The sequence below is a fragment of the Dunckerocampus dactyliophorus genome, chromosome 18, assembly GCF_027744805.1.
Source record: "Dunckerocampus dactyliophorus isolate RoL2022-P2 chromosome 18, RoL_Ddac_1.1, whole genome shotgun sequence".
In the NCBI taxonomy this organism is placed as follows: Eukaryota; Metazoa; Chordata; class Actinopteri; order Syngnathiformes; family Syngnathidae; genus Dunckerocampus; species Dunckerocampus dactyliophorus.
Window position 1 is genome coordinate 10544713 of NC_072836.1, and position 27026 is coordinate 10571738.

General features: G+C 39.8%; 2 protein-coding genes across 5 annotated transcripts in view; one reads left to right on the forward strand and one right to left on the reverse strand.

Annotated features, from left to right (window-relative positions):
- LOC129170837 (septin-9-like) overlaps positions 1 to 27026 on the forward strand; it is a 79143-nt gene that overhangs the window by 32139 nt on the left and 19978 nt on the right. For 3 of the 4 annotated variants that reach the window (XM_054758902.1, XM_054758905.1, XM_054758903.1), the window contains one exon: positions 10165 to 10908. In XM_054758902.1, the coding sequence (XP_054614877.1) occupies positions 10165 to 10908 (744 nt within the window). Of the gene's footprint in view, positions 1 to 9501; positions 9687 to 10164; positions 10909 to 27026 lie in introns of those variants that run through there. The other variant, XM_054758904.1, reaches the window with a different exon arrangement.
- Positions 17481 to 21492, reverse strand: LOC129170838 (uncharacterized). Its single transcript, XM_054758907.1, has 2 exons — positions 20982 to 21492; positions 17481 to 20683 (listed from the first exon to the last, which is right to left on the reverse strand). The coding sequence occupies exon 2, from the start codon at positions 20680 to 20682 to the stop codon at positions 19225 to 19227; it is 1458 nt and encodes a 485-aa protein (XP_054614882.1). The 5' UTR covers position 20683; positions 20982 to 21492; the 3' UTR covers positions 17481 to 19224.

Genomic DNA, 27026 nt, shown 5'->3' on the forward strand with positions numbered 1-27026 from the left:
AACATTACCGCAAAGTAGGCTGGGAACAGGACGTGCTCCCAGCGATACAATTAAAAAAAAAAACATACGCTAGCATGCATGCGGCAGCGGGAGCAAAACTGAGTTCGGTTGTACTTAATTGAAGTATTTTAGAATGTACTCACGTTATTTTTCATCAATCCTCATCCACAAATCCATCAAAGTCCTCATCTTCTGTATTCGACACAAAAAAGCCATCTTCTTTTCCGTTTGCTACTAGTCTGTTAACTTGTCAGTGTTATTCAGCTCCGAAGCAAAGAAGGAAACTTCTCCTGTTGCTTCTGCCAACTTTGTTTATTGAACGCGGCCACCAGACAGCAGCTCAGAACACACACACATCTCTCAGCATCGTCTCTCCTTCCTGCTTGCCCACAAGGCAAAGGTTAAACAAGCCCCACTACATAGCTGTCCCGCCAATGCCTGTAAGAAATGACATCGTTTATTTCCTGGTGTGCACTGGTCAATACTGTAATGCCGCTTGTTGTGGGGAAGGAGAGACTCACGTCGCCGATGCACTTTAATGGCTTTATTAACAACGGAGAACACTGCAGGACACACTTCCCAACTCTCTCTAAACTCACAGCTAGCACTGAGCCTAGCTCTCCTGCTTGGGACGCCCACCGTCACTTCCCGACACTTCCTGATTAACTAAAGCTGTAATGACACTGCCGTATGAAAAGTAAAATATTAAAAACAAGCGTAAGACATTACTAGCACAGCTGTGTTCTGTGGGTCGTGGATATATTCTATCAGTTATTATTAAGCCTCTAGCTTCCTTTTACTAAGTATGGCTATGATTGCACTACATTGTCATGTAGACCTACAAAGTACACTTGGAAGAATAAGAGGTGAATAAATGTATTGAAACTGATGAGGGGTAGGATTAAATAAGCTTTGCTTCTTCCTACTCCTTTTTGGACATGCAAAATTGTGAATTGTACTATGTGATGTGCTACTGTTTGACTCATATGCATGTTCAGGATGAATTAAAACCATGAACCATGAACCATGATAATAACAAGCCTAGTAGTGCTGTACAGCTTTTATCCGCAGTCCGCAGTGCCCTCTACTGGTCAACATTGTTATTAATTCCCCCCCCCCCCCCTTTTTCTTTTTTTTTTTCCTCTACTGGTCAACATTCAAACTGGATGCCAACCTGTCTATAGAGGCCACCTGTCTATAGCGGCCACTTTTGCAGACTCCCTCTAGTGGCCGCTATAGACAAGTTTGACTGTAATAGGTTTGCTTTCTTAAACGGCTAAGGAAATTTCAAAATATTCACATTTGAGAAGCTGAAATCAGAGGATATTTACATTTTTAAATCAAAAAGCGATTAATGGAATACCAAATTAGCTGTCGATTAATTGGACATCAGTTAATTGTTGCAGCTCTAATTATCACCCATTCTCCTTATATGTCTCTGGCCAAAGTCACAAGTAAATGTGCAAGCAATGGCTAGTTTTGTTTGTCGACGGACAACCACATAAAGGAGTTCCACTGGGTTTTCTCTGGGTTTTCTATTTGTTTTTTTTTTATTAAAAATAATCTGTGTTCCTACGTACCACTAAAAGTATCCTGTGTACTATCAGAGGGATTTGCACAGTGCAGATTATACCTTGAGGAACAGAATTGGTGTATTTTACTCCCATTTTTGACAGCAAACGGGAACACCTGGCCCACAGCCACTCCCTCCTGCAGGGTTCTTCTTCCTTTTCATCACTCGGCCCCTCGCCCACCACTCAACCTACTCCCCCATTCCATCCCATTGCCTCCCGTCTTCTTCTCTCAGCAGCTCGTCCATCCTAATACCCCATTCTCCCCCTCAACTGGTAGAAGATGCAACAGTTGGGGGGTTCACAACAGGTCAACATGTATGCCCACCTCCTTCTAAGCACTCCCAACCTGTCTGCTGTCTTTCATGACACACACACAGCCATTGGGAACGCATCTACACTTGTCCAAAGCGCCTTCACTGTCAACACCAGTTTGCTTGTGCAGTATGCATGCTGACTCTCCCACTGGATGGTTAAGGCCCAAGCAGAAAGATAAACAGTGTTTATTGAGGGGAAAAGAGGGGAAAGACGTGTGCACCATGAGGAAAAGTCATGCTTTTCGTCTCGTGTGGGACATATAACGGGCCACTGTTCTTGTCAGTGGAGTGTGTGCTTCGGCCTTGGATGGACCTTGTGTGTTGATGCATTCATGGTGCAGCAGAATTCTAGAAAGGTTACTGTGGAATACTTCAAAATGTTTATAAAGTGTGATGCGTTACTGTTCCTGCAATATGAATCACCTTCGCATTGTGTTGTCAACATTCGGCATTTTGCGTTGACAGTCTTTAAACAGTGTTTTGTTGTTTTAGAGTATTGATATTACAGTGGTTCATTTCTTTTCACACTTGTGTGACACTGAAGAATGTTTACAAGTAACTCACCTTTGCATTACGCCTTAAACATTCGTGATTAGCTGCTCAACAGAGGGTTTAAAGTGTTTTTTTGTTTGTTTAAATGGAATAACATGACAGTGGCTAACTTCTTTTTGGACTTGCATGAAACTCAAGAATGTTTAAGGTAGGGGTGTCACGAGACACCCAACTTGCGAGACGATGCATGACACTGGGTCCGCGAGAATGAGATGCGATGAGATTTGAACATTCATTGTAAGAAAAGTACAATGAAAAAATAGAACTGGACAAACACATTTTTCTACTTAACCAAGTCACGAAACAATGCAGGTGCTTTATGAAATGTTTATTGTCCCACAAATTGACGCTTAATGATATGATTGTCAAATTTTTTTGAGAATAAATAGACCAGTGTTATGATCATATATAATAATAATAATAAGTAATAATATGTCGTAATTATTAGGGGTGTCACGACACACTCGGTTCACAAAACGAAAAGATACATGAGAATTGGGTCTACAAGAATGAGATGAGACGAGATTTTAACATTACTTTTAAGAAAAGTACAATGAAAAGTCTAAAAAGTATACGACAATATATTCCAATCTACTAATTTAATGTCTGCTACGTTACACTCTCCTGCACTGGCCACCGAGACAAAGAGACTGTATGGCTGACAAAAGGGCTCACTCCGTTCATGCCGTTGTTCTATGGAACAAATGCGCCACGGTGCTGAAACCGATGCACAGAGTGAACTCTCTTCCTGCCTATTTGGAGGGGGGAGACAAGAAAAACAGACACACTTACACATGGCAATATATTGAGGCCGGCAAAATGATTGACTTCATTTTCATTTATTGTGTGATTAATTCACTATTATCGTCTCAGACCTTTTTTGAACTTGTGGCACGGGATCTTGTGACCCCCCTATTTGAAAGTGAGACACTTTGCAGTATACCTTCACCATTCCCCATTAATAGTTCTGAGTAAAGTGTGTTTTATTGCTTCAACTTGTTAATATTACTTCTTTTTACACTTGTGCGACCCTTACAAATACTACTCAAAACATTAACATTGACACACAAGCAATTTATTGCAAACAATCGTTAAACTGACGTAGGCTGAATAGGCATTGTGAACTGCAACGTTGTCCTGTTGAAAAAGCCAGTCATTACCACACAGACGAGGGTCTTCAGTCATGAGGTATGCCCCCTGCAACATCTCCACATAGCTGCCGTGTGACGCCCCTGCACAACCTGAATCTCCATCGTTGCATTGAAGGATAAAACATCCAGATCATGATGGCGCCCCCTACACTGTGCCGTGTGGAAAACATCTCAGGTGGGATCTCCTTGTCTGCCTGTAACATTGGAAGCCATCAGGACCGTCAAGGTTACATTTTTTCTCATCAGAGAATAAAACTTTCTTCCACCTTTCAATGTCCCATGTTTGGTGGCGCTCGTGCAAATTCCAAATGGTAATTTTGTAGCACTGAAGGAGACGAGGCCTTTGAAGACGTGTTGATAAAACCCTTCTCTCACAGATGCCGGCTGATGGTTATTGAACTGCACTTGGCACCAGTAACAACTCCAATATGGGCCGAGGTTTGTCCCATGTCTTGATCGGATCCTCAGGCTGCGGTGAATTCTTTTTGGGTCTACCACTTGACTTTTTTGTTCCATAATCCTCAGGATCTTTTAAGAAGTTTAAAACGACCGTCCAACCTCAGCAGCAATGGCGCGCTGCGAGAGGCCTTGCTTATGCAGCTCGACAATTCGACCGCGTTCAAAGAGAGACAGCTGTTTTGCCTTTGCCATCAGGACAGAAAATGACACTAAATCCACATTTTTTCCATGATTTTGACTTTTAAAGGCTGTGGTCTCATACTTTTGATCAACGAATATACTCTATAGCATAGTATAACTCTGTGAACCAACCTGCTTTTGTACTCTTGACCTTTCACCTTTTCAGCTCCAGACCATGCCTGGCCCTGGACAAGGTTGAAAGCGTTACCTTGAGTCCAATAGTGGGGTACATTAGCGCTGATTGCAGCCTGAGAGACTGAAATAAACTATGCCGTACTTCATTACTGGCAGTATGATTTGCTGTTATGCTCAGTGGTTTAGCAGATAGTTAGTATTATTTTTCCTACTGCGAGCTGAAAGAGAAAAACAGGATCTTTGCGTGCAGTACAAACATATATCTGATAACCCCACCGTGCAGCGCATCTGGCTTCTATTGATTTCTTCGTCGTCGCAGCTGCCACTTATCTCTCTTCTCTCAGTTGACCTCTTTTCCTCCTCCTTTTCTCGCCATTTCCAAGCAGACGGTCGGGGAGACTCACTGGCTCAGGGAGAGGAAATTCCACTGGAGCAGCAGATTTCTGTTGTGGGCTAACATGTCAGACGAGGCAATAACACAAGTTGTGATTGTCAAAATAAGTGAGAGGACCAGCGTGTTGGCTCCATTGGAACCTAACCTCAAAGACCACATCATTAGGAACACCTAATGAGACCAAAGAGCTGGACCGTACATTTAGCATTTGGTAATAGATTGAGACGTATTGATCTTTGACAACATAATCCAGAAGCGAGGAAACATTTTCCTGTAACAGATAGTCTTCATCTGCAGTCTCCATCCTTATCAGAGCTAACGGGTAGCGTTTACACTCACCAGTTAACTCACACGTTTCCTGTCGATGACGCCAATCGTAAGGGTGCCGCAGGGAAAGCAGCAGGGTTCACTTTTCAGTAGCGAACACACAGCAAGCCTTTGTTGGGCTCTGAAAGGGATGCTGTGTTGTTTTTTTCCCATGTGGGACATGATGAGTGAAACCTGCAAAAGATGGCAACCGCAGGTAGAATTGACCCATGGTAACATTAAATGTAAGTGAACTGAGTTGGAAACTTTCCATGGAAATTGACCATAATTTCCAGACTGTAGAGCACATCGGTGTATTAGCCGCACCCGCTAAATATAGGGAGAAAAAAAGATTTGTACATACAATATATAGGCCACACCAGCCTATAAGCCGCAGGTGTCCACGTCATAACATGGGATATCAATCAATCAATCAATCAAAGTTTATTTATATAGCTTTTTACAATAGCCCACAGGCTCCCAAAGGGCTTTACAATAAAACGATACATAAGAACACAGCATAAAAACAGAACATAAACACAAAGTAAACACAAAATAAAAACTCTATAAGAAAATGCTTCAGTGCTGCACAGTGATATTTAGTACACAGAAAGATGTTACAAAGAAAGATGTTTTAAGAATTTGATTAAATAAATGTTTTCTTCCAAACAGTGCCGAACAGTGCGTGTAATATGGCTAGTTAAACAGTGGGCTACCAGAAAAGTTATTCATTGTTGTCCTCCTCCTCCTTCTGGGAACGAAAACCACTAAAGTCATCACAACTGAACAGCCTCACAATTCCTTCATCACACCCTTTGTCAGTCTCGCTCTCTCTCTTCTGTTGTCAGTCTTTGAGTCACTTTTGTCGAAAGGCAAATTAGCCATTTAGCTTCAGCTATCCTCTTCATCACGCAATAGTCCAGCCTTTCCAAACCCGTCGGTGATAGTGGACGGTTGGCAGTCCGAGCAGTCCAAACAGAAACTGTAGTAATTCTACACTTGATCAAACTTACTTAAAATGTGTCAGATCAAAACACGATTGCTGCATAAGACTTTAAAACATGATATTAGCTTCCACCTCACTACTTCCTGAAGCTGCACTCTAAGAATCACGGGAAATTTGGTTTTTAGCTATAAATTAGCTGCATCACTGTACAAGCCTTTCAAAGCATGAGAAAAAAGTAGCGACTTATAAACCGGAAAATACGTTAATGTCAATATTTTTTGCATTTTGTTTTTTTCGTGTGACAAAACACAATTTTAGTATTATTTGATAGGGAATAATTTAATATAATTAATTATAATATTTTGTAAAATATATTGTGTGTGTGTTTATCTATTTACAGTAATTTCATATATTTCTTTGTTTGTTTAGTTTCTCTCTTTATTTCAAATAAGTAAAACTCAAATAATAAAGAAAAATTTAATATGTAACCCTGGCAGAGACACGAAAAACTAATTAGGAATCTCCAAGAATGAAAACGCCACATAACCTCTAGATGTATAAGTTTGTTGTATGTTTTGATTTTTACATACATTAAATTGTATTTTGAACATTTCCATAAATACTGTCGGTCTTTTCGACACACCCCAATTTGACCACCATGAACTCCACACAACATCATGTGATCTTCTGGCATCTCAATCCCCATTTACGTCATTGCGTGTCTAATGTGTTAGTAGAAAAACATCATGGCTGCAATGACCTCCCTATTTGGTGCAGTCTGCAGGCACATTTACAGGATACCTCAAGACCACTGGAGCACGGCAGACGTTCACGCTAACAATGTCAAGAGAAGCCCACATAGACAAGGTAGAGCAGATCTGTTTAGTTCACATGAAGACATATTGCTGTTGCATGTGACCCTCCTCATCCTCATCCTCATTCACGCATTCGCACACACAATGCAAAGCACACAGTGTTGCTCTCCAGCTGTGTTTAAACACACACTGACCGGGCTCTCAGTGTGTTAGGTTTCAGTCATCACAGAGCAGACACACCACAGTTAGCACGAGTGCACGCAAACGTGTCATTATATTGATGTCACGGTCAAATGCACCCATGTCTGTTTTATTCCCATAGAGAAAAGCAATTATTAAAAATGTTTAATTACTGCAATTAATTTTTGCAATATATTGCAGATTGCTATGATTTGTTGTTATGTAAGTACAGTGGGAGCTCGGAGGTGGCACACATTTCGTTCCAGGACTGCTGGACGGACAATTTTGACCAAACACATCCCACTTTTCAAAACGTTACGTTAAAACAATCAAACAAACTTCCAAGACTCTTAACTATTAATGATGAATGTCGATGCGAAGGTAAGTCACGCCGAAGCTACTTTTTAACATGACTTACAGTAAGTGTCTCGCAAATGTAAAAAGAAGCTAACCACTGTTAATATGAAGACATACGCTTACATTTACGTTGCAAGGTGCGATGCAAAGGTGATTCAAGTGACAGAAACACGTAATACATGTCACTCTTTAACATTCTTAAGTGTCACACAAGTGTAAGAAGTAGTTAATCACTAGGATAGTGAGCATTATGACTTCAAACAATAATAAACACTTTAAACACATGTAAATATGAATGTCTCACTCTAAAACATTTTAAGTGTGAAAAGAAGTTAACCAACATAATATCAGTGCATTAAAACAATAACGTGGTTTTGCCTTTTTTTTAAAACCTCATTTAAAATGACATCATGTTATGTTGTCAGGGATGAACTATATCATGTAAGAGGGATTGGAGCACCCTAATAAATCATAGCAGGGGTCTGATTGGATGACAATAGGCCCTGACATGCATGTAATGTAGACTGATGAAACAAAGTAAGGTTTAAACAGTGACTGAACAATAGTGGCTTTATTAAAGCTAAAAATCCAGTTTGGGCAATCCTGACTGGTGATTCAAATAAAAAGAAGCACTAACTCACTGTAATGAGCATTTCACCAAGTTGCTGTCTCGCGCGCTCTCTCTTTCTCTCACTGTCTCACACACACGCACACACAGAATTTCTCAGCTGACTCACTCGCTTGCTCTGTAAAAACAGTACGTTTCCAGGAATCTTCTCCCATGCTGGTGCGCGGCCTATAAGCAGACCAGATGCATACAGAGGCCGGGTATTTATCTAGGACATAGACTAATGGCTGCAGGGCCGACCCCATCTCCGGCCCCTGGGCCCGGCAGAGGTGAGCCAGGTGTCGTCCTCATTGCATATGTGACCTAACAAATGGGCTCATTGTTGTAGTTAGTATAAAACAGAAACATGATTAAATTAGTATGATTTATTTTACGGTATGTTTTGTATTGCGTTTGTTGTTGTCAGTGGTGTAATAATACACCGCAACTTGCGCTCATATTAAACATCCATCCATCCATTTTCTATACCACATGTCCTGATTAGGGACACAGGTTGGCTGTAGCCCATCCCACACTGCTCGCCGGCCAATCACAGGACACTTATAGACAAACGTTCACATTCACACTTGTCAATATACAGTGAGGGTTGGATCATTTTGACTACAACTGTGTGTATGTATGTAGCCTACTGTATATAGGTACTGTATATACAGTACAGTTTAAACATAAAAAAGGGCAAAATATTTTTTTTCTTTCCGCTTCAAGAACACATTGCTCTCTGTATAATGCACTGCAGTAAACTGCTGCGACCACATTAATGGGTATTAATAGAATAAGTTTTATTAATAAAATAAGTTTGTGCTGGCGACTATAGAATGATATCTAGTTATTATATATTGCATTGTATTGTTGTATGTTATCATGACAAACACTGTGAACAAACAAAATAATAGTTACAGAGGCCTTAAGCAGCCTTTGAATGACGTTGGTCATTAGCAGTAGTAATGTGTTGGTCGCGAACGAATCGGCTGTAAGAGCCGGCTCTTTGAAGTGAACGACAGGAGCCGGTTTGCGTCATTGGGAGCCAGTTGGGAGCCGATTAGGTTTTTTTTCCCCTCCTCTTTTTTCTGTTAAAGGTGAATGTCATTGGTCAAGATGTGTGGGGGCGTCGCTGTGTCCACACTGATCAGGGGGAGGGGCAGGGTTAAACACGCTGTGGTGCTCTTAAAGCTGATTCGTTCGTGAGAAAATTGCATGAAGAGATTTGATCTATTTTGAACTATTTTGTCTATTGAGACGGTCCTTTGTTTTTATAATATAACATCCATGGAGGTTTAAATAAATCAATGATTTGGTAATAAATTAATTTAAGACAACAAAAAATCTGAGGTGCGCTTTGGGGGCCGAAAGACTCCCAAAGCGCACCTCAGATGCGCTTTGGCTATTTTCGGCTCTTTTTAGTGAGCCGCTCCAAAAGTACGGGGTCTCAAAGAAGAGCTGAAATTTCCATCACTATTTAGCAGCGGCAAGCGTAATCTACGCATGCGTCCACGCAAACAGGTGTTCTTGATGTTGTCCCCTAAAAAGTCAAAGATGTCGAAGTAAATTCTCCGTGCAAATGTTTGTTTCTTTGTTTGGTTAAGAGATTGTTCGCCCTTTCAAGCCAATTGCCATTATTATTATTCATCGCGGTTTTTTTTTACATCGAATATCCGAGCACGATGCTGTCAAACTATGTGAAGCGTGTTAAGTCAGGTGAGAGCTAGCTTGTTTACGCTGATGAAAAATGTACTTTTTTTGTAAACAAAGGCCTCAAAACGCTGTGCAATTTGGTAAATTGTGCTTAAGATACACATGTGTAGCTATCTGGATGCGCCTGGTATGTAAATGTTTGTTTTTCATGCACAGTGGGTCTCTTGTTTTAAGGATCGTGTTACTCCCGTTTGTGGTTGTCGTTGTTTGTAATTTCTCCATCATAACTATTTGAAGAAGCTGCAAGAAGGAATGTGTGTTTATTAAAAAAAAAAAAAGACACCACAGATTGATGGAGTATCCTCTTTGCTTGTAGGGGAGGCTTAAGCGTTTCTGGCCCTGCCTAAGTTGTCATTTTTAGATCATGTTTGGTTTTCTTTGTTTGGCTTTTGTGCATACTTCTGGTAGGATGGGTCGTGGGTGAATAAAGCAAATGTTAGTCTTTTGTTTCCTGTCTAACCAGAAGTATTTTGTTTTCTAGCTCTGAAACGATCATTTGAAGTGGAGGACACAGATTCATCCGCACACCCCTCGCCTCTGTCCCGTCGGACCACCAACCCCCTCCGCTCGTCAGTGTCCTCCGCATCCAGCCAGAGGAGTTATGACCTCATCTCCCGCAACTCTGACTACTCTTCCACCAAATCATCACCCTCTGACTCCGCCAATCCACGTTCTCCGAAAATCGGCATGAGGCGCATTGAGTTACCAGGAGCTCGCAATCTTGATGCAGCTCCTTCTCGCCGCACGGAAATCTCCATCGATGTCTCCTCCAAGCAGATTGACAACTCACCCAGTGCCGGCATCGCCCGCTTTGGCCTTAAACGACCTGAGGTGAACCTGGGTAGTCGGAGCGCACCACCCGACAGCTCCCCAAATTCCATCTCCAGCTCTGCAAATAGGCGGGCAGAACTTAGCATGACACGGCCGATTGAGCCACCAGCACCCCCCAGAAGGATGGACGGCCAGCTTTCCTCCACTCCAGTCTCTCGGATCCCCGAGCCGCCTCAAAGAAGAGCGGAGCCCCCTCCATCCAACCTGGAGGTAGCCAGGAGGCCGGAGATACCGACATTCAGACAGCCAGATGGTTTGGTGCCAGGTGCCGTTATGGAGAACAACATCCACCCACCTCCTGCACCCAGTGCGCCTCTGCCCTCCCTGGCAGACAGCAGGGTGGAGTGGGTGCAGCCCACTGTCACAGAAACCCCCACAGCCAGCCCGACAGAGAGTAAGTACCTGCTCATTCAGCACATTTTCTCTGCAGCACATTCTAAAACCACATGACCTACTCACATTGGGTCATCATAAGCAATGCTGTGGATATTTTACCATTTTTATTCTTTGTTTGTGTGGCGGTCTCTTGGTGTTTTTATGTGAGCACAGTTAGAAAGGATGGCTTTGTGAATGTAGGTCACAAGGGTGATGATGAGAATTGCAGGTCTGGTTCCACTTCAGCAGGGAATTTTGAAAACAGTCATCAAGCCAAGACTCATTGAAGTTTCAGGAAAACGGAGTTAGGCAGGTATGAAAATCATGGTTTTGGTTTATTAAATTAATTCTACTCTATCACGGTTCTCCAAAAATTAGTTAATAAATATATGCTGTTTCGTGGTTGACAATGGCGTATTATTGGTCAGAAAATATTGAAAGACAATGTAGTCTTCAGGCCACTAGGTATCAGAAGTGTTCCATTATTGAGACATGACATTACATTACTGTCACACTGCATGTAGTCAGCCATGGCATGTCCAACAGGATAGCGGGAAAAGAAGTTCTCCTCCCATTCCTTGTGGAAGTGGTTGTTTAGTAGAAACTTTTGGCTTTTTGTACTTCGTCCCCACTCTGTTTTAAACCCTTTCTTAGGTTCAGCATAGAGTAAATAAATTGGAGGTTAACTAGTTAGCTCACTAGCTTGCTAATGGTTAAACAATTAACGGAAATTCACTTATTGCGGTTGGTTCTGGAACCAATTAACCGCGATAAACAAGTGATGACTGTATTTTTTTATCAATAAAAATGATTATACAGTAGGCTGTTGCCTATTCGCGGTTGGGCATTTGCGCCCTCACATATTTGTGGATTTCTTCTCAAACTAATACATTTTTAATTAATTTCTATTTGCTGGGAAACCCACTCATTTTAACTCAGAAAAAAGGCCATTTTTTCCAGAAAACTCGTCTTATTCACCCAAAGTCTGTAATAATTTATGAATAATAATAATAAAACCTAGCATGTTCAGCATACTAATGCAGCATACAATACAGCACAGCAGTACAGTAGTTGTCAATGTTAAGTGCTGAGAAATGTGCTACCACAAGGTGGCAATATATCAGCCGGTATTAGGTCTGTCACGATACCAAATTTTGTCTGGTCGGTAATTGTGCTATAAATTATCGACGATAATCGATAATTTCGACCTTTTTTTTTTTTAGACCATATTATCATTAAGTTTATCATTCAGTGATCACTGTGTCATGTCACATTTGAACCACTAGATGTTACTCAAGTGTAGTATATCTGTAAGAGGCACAGAAGATGCTTACTATAGCACTTACGAATCACGGGGCGTCCCCACTTGACATACCCTGGGTATCGCGAGCACACGCCACCCCTAAACTGTGGAACTGTGGTATTCGGCTTAGAAACTATAGATTTTGTGCTTTCATTCATATTAGCTTTTGCTTGCTAACTGCTAGCTAGCACTCAGTGTATTCAATCACTATGTAGCTAGCCCCCGCCTCCACGTACTATGACAAAGACGCTGAATAGCTGACAGGAAGCTCACTCTTTCCCTTAATTTGACGATATAAGCAATGCGCTCAGACACAAGTAGAGTGAACCCTATTGTCATCCAGCCTGTGTGCTACAGCAAGACGAGGAAATGGAACAGACATACGTACATGTCGCACATGTCAATTTATCGGTGTCAAAATTATCGACCTCGTTTTTTTTTCTTTTGTTCGATTAAACGTTTTAGCGGTTATCGTGACAGGCCAAGCCGGTATCTATGTACCGCATGTTAAGACAAGCACAAAAGAAGGTTTTTTTTGTTAAAAAATTGCCAATAATAGGTGCTAGCTAAGACCAGCACAATGTATTTGTGGATAAACCTGTAGTATAACAGGGCTGGCCAAAGTGCGGCCTGGTGCCATTCCTCAGCTCATTTTTCATTGCCCTGTAGCACATTCTAAAAGTACAATGAAACGAGAACAACAGAGGCACAGCAAAAATGTAAGACGCGTAACGTCAAAAAGGTAATGAAATTAAAATAATACGCTTTGTCACCTGTAACACAAAGCTTGCATACATGTTTGTTCTTTGAATGTACTGTATGTTACGTCTTAGCTTGTGTAGAATTCCAGCCTGTTTAAAAACAACAAAATATTAAAATGTTCCCAGAATGCTTGTGAATGCTTTCTTCATAATCATCGGCATCATTGTAAGGCACAGTAAATTTCATCATTTCCATTGGTTGTACATATACATTTGACAATTTAAAACGTGTTTCATAAGTCTGAGAGGCATATTGTAGGTTTTGGAGTATCTAAAATGGGCATTGTAGGCATGCAGCCATTATTTCTGGTATTTTGCCATTGCGGGTCTCGGAATGTGACTCCTGCTTCGGCTCTTGGTGTAAAAAAAAAAAAAAAAAATTGAGAATCACAACCTTAGATTAAATTCTAATGGTTGTGCTGACCCCCTTGACCTGTCTTTTAGCACCACCTTCAGGGCAAACTTTGCACTTTCATGCACATTGCTGGGACCGATGGCATTGTTCATGATTATTCACCCACACGCTTATTTCCTCTTTTAATTCCTTGACAAGGGTTCGTAATTTTGGGTTTAGCTTGTTTGCTTTTATTAGTGCATGTTTATCACACTTCTTAACAAGGGCTTGAAAAGTTTGAGAGCTTGAGCTCTTACTCCTATTTGTGTTGTTTCAATCCTCCTGGTATATTTGAATGACTCATCTTTTTGTGTGCATGTGCAGCACTCCTTTCCGGAGACAGCTGGAGCTCGCTCGTTGCTGCTCACTTGTTGTGTTGTAACAAGGCACAAGCCGTCAGGAGGTGATACATTCCAAATCTGGAAGCCATAAATCATTCGTAACGCCTACAGTTTAATACCATTAAGCAGTTTCCGACCATCTATTTTGCAGACAGGATAACAGGGATGGCTAGATGTCGAGCTTGGTCGTGTGGGTGAAATCAAAAGTTAGCTCATATTACTTCCTGCCTGCTTTTGCATATGGAGGAAAAAAAGAAGGTAGTCATAATAAGAAGAGGAAACTAAACAAGAAAAACATGCAGTGTTGTGTGTGTGTGTGTGTGTGTGTGTGTGTGTGTGTGTGTGTTATTTCCTGTCTGCAAGTAGAAAACAAAATAGGACAGCCCACTCAAGCCTCCAGTCACTTGGTAGTAAACAACCTACACACCACAGCTTTGAATGTATTTCCTCTACAAGTACACATTACTGGCTTTACTTTAGGCAACTCCCTTTTTACAGCTGTATTATTTTTGTTTTCCACACGTCACTTTTTTTCTCCACTCTGAAAGACTTTAAAGGAAAACTGCACTTTATTTTGGAATTTTACCCATCGTCCACAATCCTCATGTGAGACATGAACACACACGTCTTCCTCTTTTCTGTGAGTTCTAAACATATCAAAAGGGACAGCTCATTACTGCTTGTAATGGGAAACACTTACTCCGCCTATAAAGCCTTCTGGGGGGAAAAAAAACTACACAAAAAGCACCAATAACGCTCTATTTGCATATAATGTGACCTGCATATTAACCAAGCTACAGCAACATTATTATTATTAATATTATTGTTATTGTTTTGACACCTTGCCACACGGCCAATGACTAGCTTCACTACACATTCGCCCACAACGCATCAGCGCTGCGCTCTGAATGCCTCAGACCAATACCAAAAGGGTCACGCTTAATTTCGGAGCTGCTGCCACTGCTGCTGTGTTTTTATTTCTGAGTTTGGAAAAGTTAACGCTGAGTGTCTGTGTGCAATGCTATATTGCTACGTGAAAACAATGCACTGAGTACTTTGACGTTTCGGTAATGCTTAGAATGGGCAAAATATGGCAAAATACTGTATTATATATAAAACTATAAAACCTAGTTGCCGCTTTTTGGAGGGGTTTTTTCAGAAGGCTTTATAGGCGGACTAAGTGTTTCCCATTACATGCAGTAATGAGCTTTTTATCTGTTTTTATATCTTTAGAACACACAGAAAAGAGTGACGTGTTCATGTCTTACATAAGGATTGTGGATGATGCAAAATTCCAAAAAAGGTGCAATTTTCCTTTAGGTTTTAGCATAAGTAAATTGGAGAGGATAACTACTATAGTTAGTTTAGTAGCTTGCTATGCTTATGTATTTTATGTCCCTGCAGTGATCCCGTAGCCTGCGTAATGTGATGTAAACAAGAATATTAGGAGTGTAAAGGTGACTATGGGGGTGTTATTTCATGTCTACAGGGCTCTGAATAATGTTAAAAAACGTATTTACAAAGTCATAAACAGCTTTTCTATGAAAATATTCAGTTTTTTTTAATATTGAATCCTACTTTGCGGAAATTCACTTACGGCGGTCGGGTATGGAACCAATTAACTGCGATAAATGTGGGATGACTGTGAATCCACTCGTATTGGACCTGATTGTTTGCTTTGGAAGACATGCTAGCATACATGTAATACAGATATTTGCAAAGTTTTATAAAAACGGCCAATGACTTGTGGGAATAGAGTTTCTAAGTCCCGCCCGTGTCGTCGTGTTTTGCAGCCAATCTTGCTAAAATTTTCAGAAATGTGATTGTCAGTCCCCGACAGGTGTGTGTCAAATTTGGTGGTAATTCGGCTGAACACCCTAACGTTACAGTGGATGTTTTGTGGAGCGCGTTGAGCAGCAGTTCAAGAGTAGCTTAAGTGTTAGCTTACACAAACAAATGCCATGTGAAAATGAGGACATGCCATTTTGTTGCAGCAGGTTACTGAAAATGAAGAGTGACTGAAGATATCATGTCTGTAAAATGAAGGCCATTAGTCCCAAGTGTGTTGTCCTGATGGTGATTGGAAAAATACAAAATGCTGTTATGGCAGCAAGGTTGATCTGCAGGTGAGCACTTAATCAGGACATGATCTTATGTTATGATAACCCACTCATTTTGTACATAGTCTTGTGTCCTGTGTCGAGATCGTAGGTGTTGCTGTGGCACTGAAGGGTTTGATAAGATCATCTACATGGCATTTTTTCCATCCTAAAACGAGTATGAATGATTTGACTATCAATGACGCATGCAAAACTAGTTTCTATTTACAGACCGACGGCAATGCTTGATAAGCTCATATCTCAGCAAGAATGGGCAGCAGCCTTTCCTCACCGTTACGTTGATAAAAAAAAAACACAACAATGCCAACAGAACCCGTATGAACGTAGGCCTATTTTAAACCACTTCGTCACTGCACTTGAGTGAGATTATCTCACTAAAATGCATTCTACGCAGATATGTAATGGTGGTGGTTTTACCTTTGGTGGTGGTTTTTTCAATTTATTTTGAACATGCATAAAAGTTACATTGGAATACATCATGTAGTACAATTCACAGTGCATGTCCGAAAAGAAGTAGGAAGAAGCAAAGGTAATTTAATCAGACGCAAATTTATTTATGATGATGATTATAAAAAAATTTTGGGGTTTTTTTCTGCCTTTGTGTATGATTTTTGTACTATTTGACACAAACTTGAATTTAATTTGATGCATGTTTTGGAGTCATGTGAATATATGGGAAATAAATTGGTCAATGATTTATTTTTTACTTCAAAATTAACAGAATAAAATACAAATAATCTTTATTAAATATAAATCTTCCCTGCTTAACGTAACAGAATAAATTCAGTATCCAGGTTGCAGGGGTCTCCAACATTCATCACTATTAGAGGTATCAACTCTTGGTGTTTTATTTATGACTGGCAACATTTAAATTTACACGATATTTACCAAGCAGATCTCCACTAAAACAGTGTGGCCATCATCTTTGTGGTCATTAACCACAGTGCTTGCTTGTTTAACTGGTTAAAAAGTCACATTTGGAGTCTGAAGACCAGAAGCTCGGTGGATAACTAGAACTTGATAACTCTAGCTAGTTAGCTGCGGCCAAAGTATAGCCAGTGACGGACAGGCAAAGCATGTGAACAAAGGTGCAAGAAAAGGCGTACCTTGTCGGCTCAATGCGAGACTCGTCATTTTGTTGACAACCCTACGTGACACAGCAGACATGTAAGGTTTGACGTCGCACGCCGATCGTTTTTCGGCTTTGAAAGGCATTTATCGGCATATGCCGATCATGTGTTTTTTTACGAAAATTGGCCAATACTGATCAGAGCATCCCTAGTAATGTATCTTTTCTATTTCTAATGTATCTTTATCTATTTTTTAATGAAGCACACCAATGCACTCCCTAATACAACAATAATTGAATTTGTGTGTGTGTGTGTATATATATGTATGTACCTGTATAAATGTCTATATACTGTGTGTGTGTGTGTGTGTGTATATGTATGTACCTGTATAAATGTGCATATACAGTGTGTGTGTGTGTATATATGTATATCTATATATGTGTGTGTGTGTGTGTGTGTGTGTGTGTATGTACTGCCCCGCCTCTCGCCCGAAGTCAGCTGGGATAGGCTCCAGCGTTCCCCACCGCGACCCTAATTGAGATAAGCGGCACAGAATGGATGTAGTGTGTGTGTGTGTGTGTGTGTGTGTGTGTGTGTGTGTGTGTGTGTATAAATGTATATTAAATATATATAATATATAATTGGGTTTTCAACTTGTGTGGTTTCACACAATAAACGGAGACTGTAAACTTTGGTTCTTAATGCTAATTATGACTCATTCTCTCATGACATGTTGTGTCCTTTGCTAACCTAGTTTTTGCTCATTGAAAGAATCCATTGTGTCGAAGAAACATTAAAGCCTGTAGACGATCCGGTCAGGGAAATGTCACAAGGGGTGGGCACGGTCTCGCTAATAAATTATTTTCCATGAAAATTATGTGGTGTTTTTGTTTTTGACTTCCAAAGATTTTCCCATTTAAATTGTGTTGATCCAGCTTGGACTCAAAACTCAATACTTTTATTACGTTATCAAACGGCCAAGAATAATACAAAGCTAAAAGGGAATGATTGTCTTAATGTACGGTAAGTATTAATATTAGGTTTCAGGTCACGGGACTATGAACTCATTGCCATTTGTTTGGACACACTGACACGTGACATGAAACCTGAAACTTTCAAATATAAAAGACAAAAGACAAAGAGATGAGGACAAAGGCTCTTTGGTTAGATTACCGGTACGGCGTAAAATAGTCTAATCATTAAAATGCGTGTTCAGCAGTTTCCTTGTTCAGTTCAAAGTCAATTTTATTTACATGTATTTAAAAAAACAACAACAATCCATACACAGGCATAAAATGATTGAGGACATGCAGGGAAAAAAGAAATGTCGGCGTGAGGGGCCTGCCCCAGAGCAGTTTAGAGGGCTTTGGTGCCATGCTGAGAAAACAAGTACAGTAATCCCTCGTCACCTCTTGCTTGTAATTTTGCAGCTTCACTCTATCAGTTTTTTAAAGAATGTATAAATAAATCTTTCTATTTCACAGTTAAACAGCCTATCGTTAGTAAAAAAAAAAAAAAAAATGCATATTTAAGCAAATGTTTCATATGCTAGCATAAAAATGGCTCAATAAAGTAAAATACAAATAACACATACAGAAGACTCATTCACAGACGTGATGATGTTGTATTCTACAGTCGTCACTCGGTGTCAGTAATGGTACATTGATGAGACAATAGCCACTGCAGGAAGTACTGCACAGAACCCGAGTAAAAAAGCAACAAGCAACTCTCCCAGTGCTAACGTCTGAGTCCATATTATGTCTTATTAATGCAATATGCCTTATCTTATCTCTATTTGACATTACGAGTGTAAAGGTGACTGTAGGTGTATTGTTATTGTCGAGGGCTCTATTAATTAAAAAAAAAATATTTCGAAGGTCGTAAACAGCTTTTCTATGCTCTAACTACAAAAATATTTGATTTATAGATAAGGAGTCCTACTCACGGAAACAAGGGAGTACTGTGTAGTCTTCCATACAAGTGCTTGCCATTTTCTTCAAACCCCAAGCCAAAGAACCAAAATTGAAGCAATGACAGTGCACACATGTAAATAGCTACAAACAAAAACTCTGAAGGCTCAGTGTGTTCCCTGGGTTTACAGCTTTGGAATGTGCAGGTATAATGTGATCACTCCCCGCCAGTGAAAAACAATTGTCACATTTTATAAAAGAAATCAGTAAACTTCAGAGTAATCTAGGAAATCAAAACCTCCAGTGCATTTGTTGAAAAAAAGACACACTGCCCTAATATAATGGCAGGAGATACACTGCAATATTTTTTTGCCAGCACTGTATTGTGGCCTTCATTCAAATGTATTTAGAATGGAAATCTTAGATGTGTGGTCGATCATCTCCAAGTTGACTGTGCCAGAACCGTGTCACCACTCAGAATGAATCTTGCTTGGACTCCTGGGGCAATGGTCATACCCGAGTGATACTCATACACATCATGGACGGTATCGAGAGGAGAGGATGCCGGGAATTTTGTGGCCCACTGCCACCGCCACCATTCATATTCATGGGTAGCTTTATTTGCACCAGCGTAGAACCCCACCCAGGACTTGTTAAACTCAGACCTCCAGTTTCCGAACGCTTTGCTCACAAATAAGCGAGCACAAGCCTTACCGTCCTTCACAAAAAGCTGTAGGCTTGCATCGTAGCCTTGTAGCCTGACTTTTTCTGGATTTCGAAACTCTCCGCCTCTACAGATCTCCTCGGCCGGGACTGTCAAGAAACAGTACTTTGTTCTTGTCTTATGTAGCCGCGCCTGAAGACCAGCATTCAAAACTACAGAGGTGTCCAAATTGCCGAAGTTGCTGCTAATCAGCTTTGAATACATTTCTGTCTGGCTCTCATTGTCCTTAAACAGTACCACCATTACACGTTCCTGTAGGCGATCTTCAGGAACACCCTGCCAAAGAATACTAGCTCTTCCATTTGTGCCAGTTGTCACTACAAGTTGAATGTTTTCCTGAACAGAAGGCTGTTGTGGAACTCGACCAACATAGAAATTGTGGCTGCTGTTTGGAATATTGATGACGAAATGTCTGTTCATTCTTTTTGCAGCCCAGTTTCTGTTGAGTGGGTAGAATTTTTCCTCAAAGATGATAAAAAGCAGAAGTCCAAGGCAAGCAAGGTCACCCCATGTGACTCTGAGGGACCTTAACTGTGAATTGTTAATGTTGCTTCCAATGGCTTCTTTGAGCTCTCTCAGGGAGTTATTGTCACTTTGTTCCATTGAAAACTCTCTGAGCTCTCTCAGGAGGTTGGTGGTGATCTGGTATGTGTTGGCAGGATCGTAACGTGTGCCTGAATTTGAGTTTTCATAATGTTGCGTGATATAGACTTCATCTATTGTCTCACGAGCTTGCCATGCTGTGTGGTGTGCTCTCACTCGAAATATGATCCGGTCCCGGTTGCCGCCCATGTACTCCCTTTGTGGATGGAGAACATAATCGGGAAGCTGGGACTGGGCTTGATTGGGGTAGAGATTGCCAACCGTGTAGTAGCGGTATCTGATGTCCCCCTGAGGCAGTGGGTTCAACATCCTCTCGTAGTTTCCATAGTGATGTGACCCATAGTCTCCTTTGTTTGGGTCAAAAGTCAGTTGTATCACATCATTATTATCAATGTCAATCACGTTGGCAAACCAGTGGAGCAGCAGCAGGCTGTGCTTTGGCACCCTTCTGCCAAAGTCAAGCTTTTTCAAATCTGCTATGGTATTTAGCTTCTTGATGGCAGACACATAGGTGAGGGCAAGAAGCAGTGCGGCGCAGCCAAGCACGAGTCTTCCCGACATCTTCATCCTGTACGGGAGGTTTTAAAGGTTATTGCTTAAATTATTCACCCATGCTCAATTCTTTATGTGTGTGTGCCCAGGATGACATCATACACGACTCACCTTTTTGTTTTCGAACACTTAAAATAAGAAATAAAATATGCACAATAACAAGCCTGAGCCATCAAACAACTAAATGTAATTGTAACATAATTGCCACATTTAAGCATCTTTGACAATGCGTCGGCCATTAAGAATTCATACTAAGTTTTCAAAAGCAGAAAAGGCAAATGGCAGGAAAGGCAAATACAAATGGTCGCACTCACCCTCACAAGTTGACTGCTTTCACTTATCTGATCTGTATGTTGTCTGCGGGCAGGCTTTATGCTCTCAGGTTGCTACTACCATGGAAATGAAACTGTGCCATCAGGTTCATATTTGAACAGTAGAAAGAAGTGCTTACTTTCACTTTTGCGAAAAGGGAAGCCAGCAGTTTGTTTTCATCCGTGCCCATATATGGGACGTTTGGTTTCGGAAACAAGGCAGTGCAGAGTGTTGTGCAACTTGCACTTCACACTTTGGAATAAGGAAACAAGACAATTAGCCTGGCTGAATGCGTCATGATGACATAGGAATAAAACCTCCCATCACTTTTATTGGCTGTGTTTATCGAGTGGCATATATTTTTGTAATTCTGCTGGTTTGTTTATTTGTGACTGAAATGAAGTGGTCCACTGGTAACTGAGGTGGGAAGTACCACAAAGGACCACCTAATGTTATGTTAATCCTTAATTATATGTATTACCTCAGTAAGCAATCATGATTGCAAATGCCATTTTTTTTGTCTAAGTATAGTGGACACAATGGGTGCACTATATGGGGGTCACAGTTTTTGCATTTCATTTCATTGTTATAATTCCTCCATCTACCAGCAGGAGATGCTCTTGCATAGCTACTGGACCTCACAACACCTGTGATGTATTACAGTCATGCAGTGCAGCTCCTGCAGAAATGTGGAGCCATTCTAATTTAGTTAGCGACTCACTGTACACTACTGGGCTTCAGTATGACAATCTCAAATAAGAATGAGTGTGCCTAAGAGTATCAGTAATTTACTTAAATTTGTTCAAAATCTTGTAAATGTAGGGAGTATGTGTGCTTTTCCCAGAGAGGTGGACTTATTTCGTACATCCATGAATGTACAAATACACAACCCTGAATGTATATACAAATAAAATACTCTGCACAGTGCCCCTTTGGATGTGGCCTACATAAGAATGATTTTTTGTTTGTTTGTTTTTTCCCCTTGTGGTCACCACCCACATCTTTCTCACAGGCAGCACAAGTACAGTGGAACCTTGGTTCGCGTCATTAAATCGTACCGGAAGGTCCGACTCTAACCGAGTACATTTTTCCTCATAAGAAATAATGTAAATACACTTAATCCGTTCCAGAAAGCCAAAAATGTTAACACAAAGCACAGTTTTTAGAGTTTTACGTTTATAGTTTTGCATGCAGATAACAATGCAAAATGATTCTTTCCAGTTAGCTTACAATATGGTGCGCATCTTGCCCTGTTATTAATACACTGCATGAGTCCATCTCTGTTCTTAATGTATTCTACAGCACACAACGTCCTGTTAGCATCCTTTGCTTGCTAACAAAATTGCAACCATAACCTAAAGTCAGCTACAGTATATTGCCCGTCTATGATGTCATCAGTCGTTGATTCTCAAAAATGTTAACACAAAACCCGTTTTAATAGTTTTAGTTATAGTTTTAGTTATAGTTTTACATTAATAAAACAATTGTAAATGCATGTGAATGACAAATAAAAGGGATATAAGAACATTTAAGGTTGCTTTTACCTTCATGAATACGTGGCTGTTCCCAAAGACACAATGTGACAGCGAGATCAACACCTTCCTCTTCAACAGCACCTTCCTGTTTTGCCATGAGTTATTTTTTTAATTCGATAATGTTTCTCACATTAACCCAAAATGGAGCCAGAGAAAGTTTCAAGTGCCAGCATTTTGATGAAGAAGGTGAGTACCACTATTGAATTCAAGAAATAACTCATGACAAAACAGGAAGATGGTGTTGAGGAAGAAGGTGTTGATCTCTCTGCCACATCATGTCAGTCATGTCTTCAACGAAAGTAAAAGTAACCTTAAATGTTCATATATCCCTTTCATTCGTCATTTACATGCATTTAGAATTGTTTGATTTATGTAAAACTACAATTGGAAAACTATAAAAGCGTGTTTTTGAGAGTCCGTAATAATTCTGTTTGTCACGTACGACCAAGAAAGACAGAGAAGGAAAAACCAGCTACCATCATCAGGTTCATCAGTAGAAAGCAGAGGAATGATCTGTTAATCCAAGCAAAGAAATTGAAAGGTACTAATGTATACTTGTAGTAATGTATACTACGAACATTGAACACAAAAAAATTGGGACAATGCACGAGAGGCAGACAGACAAAAAATCACGGCAACGTGGACTCGAAATGGCAACGTATGGATAAGAGAACAAGAGTCACAGGCTAGGATGATGAGACCTCCAAAAATCAGAAGGAACTAGAAGAGGAAAATGAAGCATTGCTGTTGATTGAAATTATTAGCTATAGACTTAGAATAACGGGTTCTAGAGTGGATACAGAAAGTAGACATATACTGAAACATGGATGCATACTTAAATTTAGATGTTGATTTAGAGCAGGGGTCACCAACGCGGTGCCCGCGGGCACCACGTAGCCCCCCACGACCACATGAGGTGCCCGCAAGCCTGCTTTTCATTCAGGTTTTCAGTTATTAATGAAAGAACAGCAAAAAGAAATGCATTCTGAAATACAAAATGTGAGTTGTGGACACCAGCATTTTGTTAATGTTCTGGTAAAACAAGCATATTTGCTTTGTTTGGGTTTAAAATAAGCTCTGAAAATAAATGTTACAAAAATGAGTAGCTCTTGGCCATTTTCTTTCTGTAATAGTATCTCTCACAAGGAAAAACGTTGGTGACCCCTGATTTAGAGAGTAAAATATATGATGTGAGATAAGGGTACAAACAAAAATGGACTAATTCCAAATAATAAATGTATTATGCTGAGGAGAAATTTAAAGATAAAGTAGTGATGAATGGCTATGAACTGTATTATGTAAACAGGTGTATCTTTTGTATGTCAACTGTAGTTTAAAATGTAACATGACAACTGCTGTTGATGGTATAATGGAAATGATCACAGTGGATATTATTTATGAAAAAGCTAGAAATGTTATACAGTAGACGCCCCTACAACGTAAATAATCCATTCCGAGAACGTTTCCGTTATAGGGTTTTTACGTTATACGAAGCGTAAAATACATGTAAATAGCCTAATCCGTTCCAAGATCTTCCCAAACGCACCCCTTTGAACTTCACCAACTATGGTGGGAAAATATAAGAAAACGTTAGCATAAACATAGTAGAGTAACATTCCAATATAAAATAAGGTAATAAATAAGATTACTGTAAATGAATAAAACTGGAAAACAAAAACAATCAACTAGTTTAAGGGCGACTACGATGAGGAAGGGAGGTTGAAGGGAGAAGCCTGTCTCTCACACAAACTCACGTACTCGCTGTATAAATCAGCCAATGACATGAGAGCGTAGGCGGTGCCCCGATAATCAGCCAATGAGAGCCTGAAGCGTCAGAAGGCGTCGCCAAGTGTAGTCTGTTAGTCATGGAAAATGTTTCCCTCTCTCTGTCGCACGAGCTATTCAAATCAGATTTCTGAACTTGCACCGACTTGACGCTTTACGTTATATGGAATTTCTTACGTAATACGATGCAAAAACTTGACATAAATTTTTTTACGTTGAGTGGAATTTATGTAAAAGGAGGTTTACGTTATGCGAGGTACTACTGTAATCAGTTGTGTTCATAGATCACTAGGTTCATGTGTTAAAACATTCACAGATATTACAATGAACCTGTTTGACAGGAGTCAGAACAAGATTGTGTTTTATTGTGGAGGCGTAAACGTCGATCTGGAAAATTCAAGTTCATTGAACACAAGTGATTTCATAAATTCAATGTATAGCTGCAATCTGTTTCCAATTATATCTAAGCCCACAAGAATAACATCAAAAAGTGCAACTATTATTGACAATATTTTCACAAAAACGCAGTTGATGGAAAAGTAGCAAGTGGGATCATGATAGCTGATGTAAGTGATCATTTACCTCTTTTTACAGTTAATAAAAAATTATCAATGCAATACAAAGGGCATTACCTCAGAGACATTAATAAGCAACAGATTTAAAGAAGCTTTGGAGACAATGAAAAAGAAAAAAAAACAGAAATAGGATGGAGTGTATGTACTGTACATGATGTAAATATAGCTTATGATTGATTTGTGACGATGCCGATTGGTTTGTATGAAAAACATTGTGGACTCAGGAGGATTGTAAAGAAAGATGCTATTGACAAACCATGCATGACTAAAGGATTACCAAATGACTGCAAGAAAAGAAAATATTTATATTGATGTTTTTAAAATCAAGGTCGAAAGAGGCAGAAGACGGGTATAAGAAACATAAAAATAAATGAGTATGGATAATTAGAAGACACAAAAAGGAATGCTATGGTGATTTACTACATAAAAATAGAAACAACATGCAGGCTACTTGGGGAAAAATAAACAGTGTCAACATTCAGAAAAGATTTGGCAAAAGAGAAAGCAAGTATTTGTTAAAAGCAACAGCGATCTTAAAAAAAAAAACAAAAAAAACAACAAGATTCAGGACTAAACTGATGCAACGTTGTTTCTGTAAAAGGTGTCAGTTTATGGAACAATTTGAATCAAGAAACTAAAGAATCCAAGTCAGACATCAAATTTAAAAGAACGGTTAAAACTGGTATGTGGAGGAAACATGAAATATGTGTTATGTTTGATTGACATGCTATGGTTATTTTTATTGTGGGGAATGGCATTGGTTGAGTTGTAATTGTAACGTAAACGTGACCGTCTGCGTGGCTGGCTGCTGTATGTATATTTTTTGTTTATTTTATTTGTGCTTCATATTGCCGTGTTTTATATTTGATATTGTTTGTTCTTTATTGTTTTTAAATTGCTTACTTTCTTTGTGGCTGAATTTTTTGGGGGGGAAAAAAGGGCAGAGACACTGAGACTTGTCTTTTTTCTGCTCCCTTCCATTCTGGCTTGAAGACTGTTTGTGTTTATGTTATATTGTTTTTTTTCTTGAATGAATGAAATAAATTGTTTTTTTAAAAAATTAAAAAGAAACACTGATGGCATCAAAGATAGAGACGTCCGGTTCCAATTGCAATTTTGATAGCAAGCTAAGGATGTTTTGTGATTAAAAATACATTAAGAACGCAGTGTATTAATAACAGGACAAGATGAACGCCAGATTGTAAGCTAACCGGAAAATGTATGCAAACCAAGGCAAAATTTTGGCGTACGTTTTTGACGTTCACTGAAAAAACACACCATCTGGGTGGACGCGAACCAAGGTTCCACTGTGTCTCAGATGATAGAGTCCCCCTCCGTGTTTCTTTACCTTCGTCAGTACAGGAAGCACTGTTTCAGTCAGTAAACATGACTTACCTAAATTGTGCTCAAAATGTTCCTGCGTCTTGTGTGCTCACTTGTTAGGATCCATTCACCTCACTTTCATTTCTCTATAAATGACAAACACAACCAACCATTGCTGTTATACAAAGAAAACAGTGAGTCCATGTCTTTTATCCATCATGTTTCATCATGTGTCATGAAGGACCTGGGATGACGGCAAGCAAATTAGCCACCCAAACTCACAGTAGACCCAACAATTTGTCTCAAATGTGAGGGGGCTGCCTGCCCTGGAGCAGTTCAAGTTACAATACGTTGCTCAAGGGCAACGGCAAAGAGAATATGGGTTTGCGTCGGTGTATAGGTTCAGTTTTTCTATGCTCTTCTTGTGTAACCCAATCATCTCCATTCTACTTCTTTTCAACTCATAGTAAGTAAATGAATATTAAAAGTACCAGTGAACGACTCCCCATAGTGTCTTCCTCAAATACTTTTAACTCCTGTTGAAGTACAGGGCCTTTTAAAGTCAATGTTTTATAACTATTTCAGCCTGAAATATACATATCAAGTACAAATGAAATGTTTTTTTAACCCATAAGTCCACAGTTTTTTGATAGAAGAAAATAAAAAATTGAAGGAGTATGTTTATTGTTCAACATTGAACATGTTACAGTATATTATAGAAAAAATGTCAGCATTCTAAACCTGCTATAAAAATATTAGTGACTTATATATATATATATATATCTATATTTTTACTTTGAGTCAGTCTTTTAATGCCTGGAGTATACAT

Bases quoted from the DNA above. Each gene is read 5' to 3' on its own strand.
- LOC129170838 (XM_054758907.1), bottom strand. From the start codon at position 20,682: ATGAAGATGTCGGGAAGACTCGTGCTTGGCTGCGCCGCACTGCTTCTT.